This window comes from Oryza brachyantha, chromosome 12 (genome assembly GCF_000231095.2).
Source record: "Oryza brachyantha chromosome 12, ObraRS2, whole genome shotgun sequence".
Taxonomy (NCBI): domain Eukaryota; kingdom Viridiplantae; phylum Streptophyta; class Magnoliopsida; order Poales; family Poaceae; genus Oryza; species Oryza brachyantha.
The window spans coordinates 12,492,445-12,502,877 of NC_023174.2; the positions used below are offsets into that span (position 1 = coordinate 12,492,445).

At 39.3% G+C, this 10,433-nt stretch overlaps 2 protein-coding genes across 4 annotated transcripts; one reads left to right on the plus strand and one right to left on the minus strand.

Moving 5' to 3' along the window:
• The first annotated feature begins 1,019 nt into the window (after window positions 1-1,019).
• On the plus strand, window positions 1,020-6,231 carry LOC102711763 (PXMP2/4 family protein 4-like). Its single transcript, XM_015843204.2, has 4 exons — window positions 1,020-1,428; window positions 3,739-3,967; window positions 5,503-5,627; window positions 5,709-6,231. The coding sequence occupies exons 1-4, from the start codon at window positions 1,081-1,083 to the stop codon at window positions 5,805-5,807; spliced, it is 801 nt and encodes a 266-aa protein (XP_015698690.2). The 5' UTR covers window positions 1,020-1,080; the 3' UTR covers window positions 5,808-6,231.
• Window positions 6,232-6,312: 81 nt separating this feature from the next.
• LOC102705026 lies at window positions 6,313-9,569 on the minus strand. 3 transcript variants are annotated; one of them, XM_015843203.2, is made up of 4 exons: window positions 9,355-9,569; window positions 8,277-8,426; window positions 6,972-7,063; window positions 6,313-6,881 (listed from the first exon to the last, which is right to left on the minus strand). In XM_015843203.2, the coding sequence occupies exons 3-4, from the start codon at window positions 7,029-7,031 to the stop codon at window positions 6,477-6,479; spliced, it is 465 nt and encodes a 154-aa protein (XP_015698689.1). In that variant the 5' UTR covers window positions 7,032-7,063; window positions 8,277-8,426; window positions 9,355-9,569; the 3' UTR covers window positions 6,313-6,476. The 3 variants fall into 3 exon arrangements, with proteins under 3 accessions (XP_015698689.1, XP_006664054.1, XP_006664053.1); XM_006663991.3 differs by lacking the exon at window positions 9,355-9,569 and having other exon boundaries at window positions 6,972-7,066; window positions 8,277-8,568; XM_006663990.3 differs by lacking the exon at window positions 9,355-9,569 and having other exon boundaries at window positions 8,277-8,567.
• Window positions 9,570-10,433: the final 864 nt, after the last annotated feature.

Sequence of the window (10,433 nt, forward strand, 5' to 3'; positions counted from 1 at the left end):
TGAATAATTAATTAATTAATTATCACGCTGTAATTTACTGTTCTTAACATAGAACGCTTGAGACTCATTATATTTTCGCTTGACCACCCCAGCTTTCATGAGCGGTAGAGAGAATACTTAGCAAATTTAACTTTTTATAGAAACCACGAATGTCTATTCCACAAAATAGATATTTTTAGTGCCAAGCTGACACAAATAACTTGAATTTCACGGATCAATCATTTTTTTATATTAGATATCGTGTATTGTTTTGTTGGGGTTAAAATTGGTACTCCCATTGTACAACATAGTTTGGTAGCATAGTAAACATATTTAAGGGTTTCCGCAATCATATTTACTACAAATAATTGTCTGATACAAATTTAAATATGTAGGGAAATATTAAAATAATATAACTTTTTAATGAAACACTCCTTTCAATACATTCAACTATTCATCTGGTTAATATATATATATATATAATTATTATTTATCTATTTATTCAATTTATTCTTAATATATTGTAATCACAACTTACATATTTACACTCTTTAAATAAGACAAGACAAATGAAAGAACAAACCTATAGGAAAAAAAACCAACAACATCATCTACTCCCGCCTTTCCTAAATATTTGACACTGTTAACTTTTTTATACACGTTTGACTATTCGTCTTATTCAAAAAATTTACATAATTATTCATTATTTTTATATCATTTCATTCATCGTTAAATATACTTTTATACGTATATATAACTTTACATATTTAAAATTTTTTAAAAAATAAGACGAATAGTCAAACATGTATAAAAAAGTCAACGGTGTCGAACATTTAGGAAACGAGAGAGTATTAAAAATCTCTCGAAATTGGATTGATGGTTTGAAATCGAAAACTAAAAAAATCTGACCACAGAAAAAAAACGCTTTCCAAGTTTGGAGGACGGCCACTGCCACGTGGCGGCACCACCGCGTCCCCCCTCCTCCTCCACTCTTCTTCCGACCCGAGGCCTCCAAACCCTCTAAACCCCCGCCGCAAACGCAGGCCAGCCAACCAGCCAACCCCCTCCCCCCTCGCCGCCGCCGCCGCCGCCGCCGCCGCCATGGCCCCCGCCGCCGGAGCCCTCCACGCCGGCGGCCGCCACCTCCTCCCGCTCCGCCGCGTCCCGGGCGCCGCCGCGCAGCCCTGGTCCCACGTCCGCTCCCACCTCATCTCCTCCTCCAAGCCCAGGCCGCCCCCGCCGCCGCCGCCGCCCGTGTCCGTGCCCGTGCCGGTGCTTCCTTCCTCCTCCTCCTCGTCCGCCGCGTTCGCGCAGCACGCGGGGAGGAGGGGCGGCGCGGTCGGGTCCGGGGTCGTCGCGTGGTACCTCGGCTCGATCGAGGCGCGGCCCGTGCTGACCAAGAGCGTCACCGCCGCCGCCATCTTCACCGTCGCCGACCTCTCCTCCCAGGTGGGTGTCCGGGTATCTTCTCCCTCGCTCGGTCGCCCGTAAATTCATGATTCTTTAACCCTCTCGTCGGTCTCACCTCACGGCTGCAACCGCGGCTTGGTTTGTGATAATTTGTGGCGTGGGATTTTGGAACAGGAAAATGCGGCTCCTCCTTTTCTCCCTGATGAGAGGGAATACTGTTGTTTTTAGTACGTGATGTTTGTATTCAATGCAAATTTGATCGTGCTGCGCCACTGCGTTGTTCCTTTATGGTTGTAGAAGCGCTAAAGAATCAGCTTTTGTGTGTTATATGTCATAGGAAATGCGCTACATGTTTTCTTTAACATATAGTAGCCAATGTGGTGAGCGCCTACAATGTTTTAGATTATGTTTTGATACACCTCCAGCAGTGGTATTAATAGAATAAGATTGTAGGAACAGGTAATCAATTCAAAAGATAAACTTGGTGAAGTAATGGGGATCATGCTTCCCCTACAATCTGAGACGGGATACTAATGCCTCTGTCTTGCATTTGGTTATGATAAGTTGACACTAGTCATGTATCTGCTAACCTTCTGGTATATGGGTTTGGCTCGTTTGATATTGCCTGGCAAATTAGCTTGCAGTAGGAATTATATTGGACAGTTTGGTTGGAAATCAGAATAATAGTTTCTTCAACTATCTGTATTGGCTGTGTACAAATTCAAGATAATGGAACTTGTAGAAATATAAGGCAAAAACAATGATATTGCCTTCTGATTTTCCTGTATTCTCAAAAGCATTGTGTCCATTAATGTTATTCATACTACTTGTCCATTAATGTTATTCATACTACTACTTTTGAAGAGAACACTGAATGTATGTGATAAATGACGCATTTTTCTGGGCTTTGAACTGTTATAGGTGTTGCATATTTTGTAGTTGGAATGTAATAGTTCTAAATCTGGTGGTATTTATAGCACTCAGTTTTTTAGTTCAAATGAGTCTGCATTCATTTAAAAATAATAATAATATTGTGCGGCAGTATCGGCTAAAGCTCAAAACATTTGTACACTTACAGGAAGATGTCCTGGTAACATTGGCTTGTCAGGGTAGAAGGGATACTTAAACTAAGAGGATGGACACTAGAGATAATAATGGCCACCTTATATAGTTAAATAGAAGTTCTAGATGAGTACATCTGAAAGGATATAGGGAAATCTAGAACATAGCAACTAATCGTTCTAATCTTCTAAATAAATACCTCTGGCTGCCCAAAACAACTCCATGTACCTGATCTCTTAGCCTCAGTTGGGCATTGGTTCATGCCCATGACATACCACTGCCAGTGGCTACTGTTGCATCAGAATTGTGGGCGAGATTTGAATATCTCGCCCACAATTCCAATGTTAGCTAATCGACAGACCACAGTGGTTGAACCGTGTGGGCTTCAGCGTCTGTGGCACAAGTTTGATCCCTGTCCTGTAGTTCAAAGCATCACCCGAAGCCATTATGCACTAGCTGCACAACCGGGCCAATGTTGCCAGTGAAACTTTTGAGCCCATACAGCAAACGTGAAAGTCTGAAAGGTGTTGGACTTTTTGATCCGCGAGGTATTACCAATTCCAAACTGGTTTATATAAGAAATCATATGCTCAACCTATGTAGCAGACAAAACATTATAATAAATTAACTAAAACGCATAAAATATTCGTTGTGTAAAAATATGGTGGGCATATAGTTGAGTCCGGCTCATTCTCCAGGCTGAACTGCTGAAGCAGTAGCTTCCTTTGATCCTATTGGTCTTAATTTAATTCAATTTTTAGCTGGTTGGAATTTAATTTAATTTTCTTAGGGGTAGCACTTTCATAAAGGTTAAGAAGAAAAACCTTCCAGCTGTTTCTTATTCTTGATTACCTACTAAATACCATATCATCCAGCTTATTATCCTTGTAAGAGCTTTTGTGGTAATCCATTATTTGTAATGATCAATACAGGTAACCTACCAAAAGAAATGTCACCAATAATGGGTGGCACATGTCCTTTAGCTACATAATATGGTGCAGATGTGCATCATCCTGAAAATATGTCTGAATTTACATGTTTATGAAAATTCCTACTGGAATTCAAGAAAATTCCTGCCTTTCAAATGGGACCTTAAGCTAGATAGATGCTCTCCTGAAACAATATTAGAAATAGGATACATGATTAATTTTACATGTTGTGTCTGGTCACTACTTTGATCATTTGACTCTTCTTATTTAGGCTTCTATATTTAATTTACAATATTTTTGTTTTGCGTTAATATGTTTCTTGTCATGTGATTCTATTTGTTTGCTCTTGCCTCATCAGATGATCACACTTGGTTCTGAGGATTCACTTGATCTAGTCAGGACTATGCGGATGGCTAGTTATGGGCTGCTGATCTCAGGACCTTCCTTGCATCTTTGGTTCAACTTTATCTCAAAATTGCTCCCCAAACAGGATGTCGTGAACACCTTCAAGAAGATGTTTCTTGGGCAGGCTGTTTATGGACCAATTATTAATTCAGTTTTCTTCTCGTACAATGCAGGATTGCAAGGTATGATGCACATACGCCTATGTGAACAAACATACATTCTTTTTTTAGAAAAACAAACATGGATTCTTAGAAGCATGTATGTCTTGATGTTTATGTGCTTTTGCATGTGCAAATCATTGATCAGAATTCAATTTAGGCTTCTTGTGACTTGCTTCTATCACTATATCTTAGAATGCAACTCTTAACCGTTACTACTATATGATGCTTATGCTGACCATTGCTGATTACTTTATTTTGATAGTACATAAACTACTGATTGAGAGTTGGGACTTGGGACTGCAGCATATAGGATATAACATGATTAACTTGCTATCTTTTGTAGTATTTTTTTATCGGCGTTCAACAGTGGGGTAAAGCTAAACGTATGAGATCTCATTAGACGTGTTACACAAGTGGTCCAAATTGCTCACTAGTACACCTCTGATGCAGCAACCATTCTGTTAAAGCGGTTTCTGTAAGGTGCAACAATTAATGTCTTGGGTAGAAATCACCAACATCGTGCATCTTAGCTATAAATTCTCTGTCTCACTGTCTGCATTATGTGAACACAAAGATATCCATGTCACTACAGGTTTGCGGTTCCAGCGAACACTGTCTCTTTGTTTTTTAGGTATATCTTGAGTGGGAAAGGACTGAGGGTAATATTTCGTGTTCATATTTATCTGATTAGTTCAGGACCTTGAGGAAACTATTATTTGAATACTCCCATGTCAAACACTCAAACATGGTCAACAGGTGATTAAAGGTTCAAAGTCATAACTATTTGTAGTATCATCCATGCTTTGATTGCTTTATAGTGTCACAACTCACAATCAGTCCTTTTTTTTTAAAAAAAAAACAAAGCTTTATATGATGAAATGTGGCTGGTTTGATACACTGATATGCTTTGCTCATGTTGAAGCTTTAACTTCTTGCAACTCATGTATACCTTGATGTGCATTGTTCGTTGAGGTTCTGTTAGTTATCACTAACTGCAATTAAAGGTGAAAAATCTCTACCAAAATATATTTACATGAATCCATGTGATTACTATATAAAATGATTCAGGACCTGTATCAGACCCACTAGTAAATTGACTTATGCACATCATCATGTGCTATGAAACATCACGAATTACCATTTGCAGTTACACATTATTGTATAAAACATATAAATATGTAAATATAGCGATGTACTTAGCAAACATATGTAAGTGAAGTTGGTAAGTTGCTACTTTAGAGCGCCGCCAGTTAGTTCTTTCATATATAGCTCATTATGTTCTTACCTTTTTGATGTAATCATTTCAATTGAGTTCTGTGAAGTCTCTAATCTATGCATTATGGACCACAATTCTATCAAATTTTAGGATAGGGTTGCGTGCAGTATACATTTATAGCCACTATGTACTGTTTAGCATGGTGGGAGAAGCTATGTTCAGATAAGCTTACATGCAGTACACTTTCCCCACTATCTTTATCACATAGAAACTTTTCGTGTTGAAACTTTTGTGGCAAGCAAGCTCCTGTGTCTAATTGCTTGTTTGATATGATTCATAGGTGAGACCATGCCAGAGATCATTGCAAGACTGAAGAGGGATTTAATCCCGACCATCAAAAGTGGACTCATATACTGGCCACTTTGTGACTTTATCACTTTCAAGTTTATCCCTGTTCATTTACAGGTAACATCCATTTCCCAACATTTTCTACTTACTTGAACACATTATCTGGCAGCAGTTCTGAACTATATTTTTTTTCTGCAGCCACTAGTGAGCAATTCCTTCTCATTTCTGTGGACCATCTATATAACATACATGGCTAGCTTAAAGAAGGCAGATGTTAATGTGGCCACGAGTTCATAGTTAGAGGCTGAATGAACTCCATGCATCGACTGGGCTATCTATTAATATTTCCACAGGATAGTCTTCACAGGCATAAAGGACTGATGTGGGCATGCGGCTGGCTATATCACTATCAGCTTTTCTCAATTGAAGTCTAGAAATAGAGATGGACTTCTCCCTATCAATTATTTCTTTTCTTTAGTGGTGTATAGTGTCCACTTGGCTTCTACCTGCCCTCTTCTCTTTTATTTCTTTTCCTTTTAACCTGAAGGCCTTTTGTCTGGATGGTAGAGTGATACTAGGCATTTATATCTCTTACATGCCTCAGAAACCAAGCAATTTTCACCAAATTTACTGTAATCAGTGATGGAGGTGTAAGGTAAATTTGTTATTTTCAGTAAGATGAGTGGGACCGAACATATGATGCAGCTTTTGTTGAAGAATATATTCTTTGGATTTTCTTCTTCTCTTTCTGAAAAAATGAATGTGTATTTTCCACTATACTTTCATAGGGTCTGGAGTAGCATTTCATGTTGCTTGTTTTCTTTTGTGTGTGTTGTCTTTCGCTCTTTTGAGCCCTCCAGTTACTCTGAATTAGTTTGTCATATACATATACATATAAGAAGCCAATTTTTGTCTGAGATTTTTGAGCTTTTAAACACTCATCAAGCCACCCATATAGCTAAGTCATCATGCCATCTTCAGACTTAAACATTGATAGAGCCAAGGAGACTGCATGAGCTGATCATCATGCCTCTTGCTCTCATTCTGAAACCTTATGGTTACATTGGACTCAGGAAACCGCTGCTCCGGCTCTGATTCAGCAGAAGTTGACGACGACACTGTTGCTCCAGAGTCTGAGTTGGATGGCTTCTCCTGCTTCCTTCCAGCCCCAGTTGCCAGTGTGAGCTCAAGGTCGAAATCTTCGACGAAGGGGGCCTTCTTCTCCCCTGAGTTTCTGTACCATTGTTGATGATCCATCTCCAATCTTGGTTTGGTTCTATTGTCTGCTTTTGCTTGAGCCTGGGTTGAGATGCTCTGCATCTCCAGCATCAGTTGCTTCTGAATTCGGTACACGCGATGCAGCTCGTTAACCTGCTTCGACGAAAAAGAGAATTATGCACTTCAGAATTTTAGAAGATTGTACTATGTTTGAGCAGGCATGGTTTGTTAAACATGGTATACCTGTTGTCTGAATGTCTGTTCCTGCTTCAGGATGGCCATCTTGATGTGTTCTTTCTCCATTTTTCTCTTGTCAGCTCACTGGCATGGGCAGTCTGCTTCATGAGAAAGATGACAAAGTAAGTACAAACGGTTGCTGTTGCAGACAATGGCAATGGCTGACACTGCTACATCTACACTGCAATTATTGAAGCATTTGTTTAAGTTCTTGCTGGTTGCGTGGATGGTTTTGTGAGTTCCTTCTCTGATCTTTTTTTCCATGTTTGTGATGGGGACAGTGTCTGCTGCTGCTAACACAACCTTTCAAGTGAAGTCTATTTTCTCATTCTTAGAAAGCCAGTACCTAGCTTTGCAATTAAGTCAGGCAGGTGATACCATGAAGCATTTAAGTTGCATTAGTTAGGTAAATGAGTATCCTATGTAAGCATATATGTAATGTGACCTAACATCAATCGTTTGTCAGCTTGTGTTTATAGGCTTGCAAGTACACTGGTTTTCAGTAGAGCAACAAAAATTTGGGACTCCAGCTTGAGTGAGACTTCTCTTCTTGATAATGTGTTATGTTGAGAATCGCTAAGTTCTTCTTTGTTGAGAAAATGATGAAAAAAATGCAGGATGTAGATGCCACAGACAAAAAAAAAACTTTGACATTTCTGTAGGATACTAGAAGAACGTTCAAAATATTTGATTTGTGCAAAATAATTATATGTAATTTGAGATGGCATTCAAGAAGTGCTGTACTTTTTAGGTTTTGTATCAAAGATAACTTTTGCAAGGTTGTACAAATTAACTATGGATCTTACTGTACTGGAATTCCCATAAATTTTATGTTCAGCTGTCACAGAAACAGAGTGACTCTTAACAAACATGAATTCCCTACTTGATGTCTCAAATGAATACCTACAAAATCTGCACCTTGAACGGCACCGATGTTTAATGTTTTCAGACATAATTATGGAATAGGAAACGGGATATATATACACCATAAGTCTGCATGTGTTGCATTTGATTATGATTCAAAAAGGACTACTAAAATGCTCTAGAAGAAGCAAGGGAGAAGAACAGCCTCAGTTTCCTCTGCAAACTGAAAGATTATACCACTTTCTGAAGGGCAGAGCAATAGCTCCTCCTTGAACATGATGAAATTATGAAAATCTTGGAGCACAATATCAAAAAACAGGCTTCGCGAAACTTTTGGAAATGCTATCATGCTCCATGAAAGAGTTCAAGTGCAGTTCTTTGATGAAAAGAATCATGAGAGAAGCAAAGAGTAAGCAGGGAGGAGGGTCACAGGAGCCTTGTGCTCACCTCTACCAAGGATTGCTACTTCTGAATTCCTCTGAAGGAAGAAGGCCAAAGCTACCTCTCCTCCTCCTCTTCTTCCTCTTCTTCTTCCTCTCACAGCAAGATCTCCTGCTGCTGTGGCTACTGCTAGGCCAAGGCAAAGAGCTTCTGGTTCTGCAAAGGGGCAACAGGTTGGCATGTATCAAATCTGGTGAAGCAGGGGGGGTGGATTTAAGATTCTCTCCTGTCATTAGTTTTACTGTCATGGTGGGGCCTTGTGGGCTTGCCAAACAAATCCAAGTCACTTAGGCCAATGGAGTTCAAGTATGATAAAGGTGCCAAAGATGCTCCTATGTAGTGCCAAGAAAAGGATAGGACCAAGATAAGAAGCCCCAGCTATTATATTCTCAATTTTTGCAGCACCAAAAATCCTATGCTCACCCACTGATGCCACATCGCTGAAGATTTTTCGATCGTCGAAGGGCTGAAATCTATATGTTATTTGCTCCGATCCAACAAAAAAGTACCTCAAGGTACCAAATCGTTTTTCACCATTGGATCTAGTTGAGTAGGATGCGCACTGTTAGATCCAACGATCAGAAACGATTTGGTACCACTAGGTACCGGTACCTCGAGGTACTTTTTGTTACTTTTTATTGGACTGAAACAAATCTCATATGTTTGATAGTTCAAGGGTCCATGGATCTGTTCATACTGTGATATGTCAGGTTTGTTTTTACAGCTGTTTACTGAAACTGTTGGTCAGTCATGGGGTTGTGTAGCCATATTGGTTTTGAATTTTTTTTTTGGTTTGGATCACAAGCATCAGAAGGATCACTGAACAGACAGCTAGGAAATGCTATGTTCAGATCTCATGCTAACATGTGCATTGGAGATTAAGATTGCCATAACCACTTGTCCCAACTAATTTAAATACTTACAATATACTGTCTCTGAAAGTCAGAACATCTCCCTTAACTTCACATGGAAATAAAGAAACTAAAATAACAAAAAGCCGCCCAACTGTTTGCAACAACGGCAGGATGCAAGCAGAAAGAAAAAAAAAACCTGCCATTCCTTACAGGGTTAAACGCTTACTTACAGTGGAACGGACAGTCAAGATTTCATCTGACTTGAATCCTGCAGGAATTCAGATCCAGCAGGTCAATCCCTGATCAGATTCAGAATTGAAGTTGGATCTTGGGTTGGCTTATATGCAGCTCAAGATTGGGCAATGTGATTGGATAGTGAGTTATGTGGAGTAGTTGGTAACAATAACATGTGTTGGTCCCCCTCACACACACACACACCTTCTTCCTTCTTCAGATTTGTGAGGCCTGCAATTGCAAGCAAACTGTTCATTCTGAATGGGATCTGTATTATTGTTCATCCCAAGGATTTGGACAAGGCCAGGGCATGGAAAAATCCAACACTGCATGATTAGTTCCAGACCATGGTGTCAGCCCTGTCATTGTCCATCTCATTGCTTTCAATCCTATCAGATGCATGTCTCTTTCACCTCCTCCCATGGATTAGCTGGATTTTTTTTCCAGGTTTCAAATATCTGTAACCTGGCTTACGCAGATGCATGAATTTGTTGAACACGTGGTAGTTCTTCATGCCACAAAAATTCTTTTGCATCATTGCATGCATTATTGGAAATTACTGTTGCTTTGTTTCCAGCAAGTATTTGTTACTTTGTCGTAATCTCTCTTGTACCATACGCAAAAACAGAGAGAAACAACAACATTTTCTTACCTACTTATGTACAAATTAATTGCAGAGGTTTTGAAAATAAATCCTCATTACAAGAACTACATGATCTGGGGGTAAACTGATATTATATGAACTGTTCATGTTTAATTGGACTATATATATAAGTAGCTGTACTTGGGGAGTATCAGGTAGACTGCACAAGAACAGATTTGTCATAAGACATAGGTACTCGTTGTCGGACAGGTCCATGTGATTAATCTTACTGTAAACAGGACCAACCTATCAATCAATCAATCAATACTATTAATTAAACAGATTTTACAACAAAATTTTGTTTCAGATGACTTGAATAGCTGGACAAAATGAGCTGAAAATTGCCTTGAAATCAACACTGCAACATTCCCTTGAAAGGAGGGGGTGAACAGAAAATCGATCAGAATCTTTTACAATCAACCAGAAACAGAT

Bases quoted from the DNA above. Each gene is read 5' to 3' on its own strand.
- LOC102711763 (XM_015843204.2), top strand. From the start codon at position 1,081: ATGGCCCCCGCCGCCGGAGCCCTCCACGCCGGCGGCCGCCACCTCCTC. The intron at 1,429-3,738 runs GTGGGTGTCCGG...TTGCCTCATCAG, and splicing joins TCGCCGACCTCTCCTCCCAG to ATGATCACACTTGGTTCTGA. The intron at 3,968-5,502 runs GTATGATGCACA...TATGATTCATAG, and splicing joins GTACAATGCAGGATTGCAAG to GTGAGACCATGCCAGAGATC.
- LOC102705026 (XM_015843203.2), bottom strand. From the start codon at position 7,031: ATGGAGAAAGAACACATCAAGATGGCCATCCTGAAGCAGGAACAGACA. The intron at 6,882-6,971 runs GTATACCATGTT...TCGTCGAAGCAG, and splicing joins AACAGACATTCAGACAACAG to GTTAACGAGCTGCATCGCGT.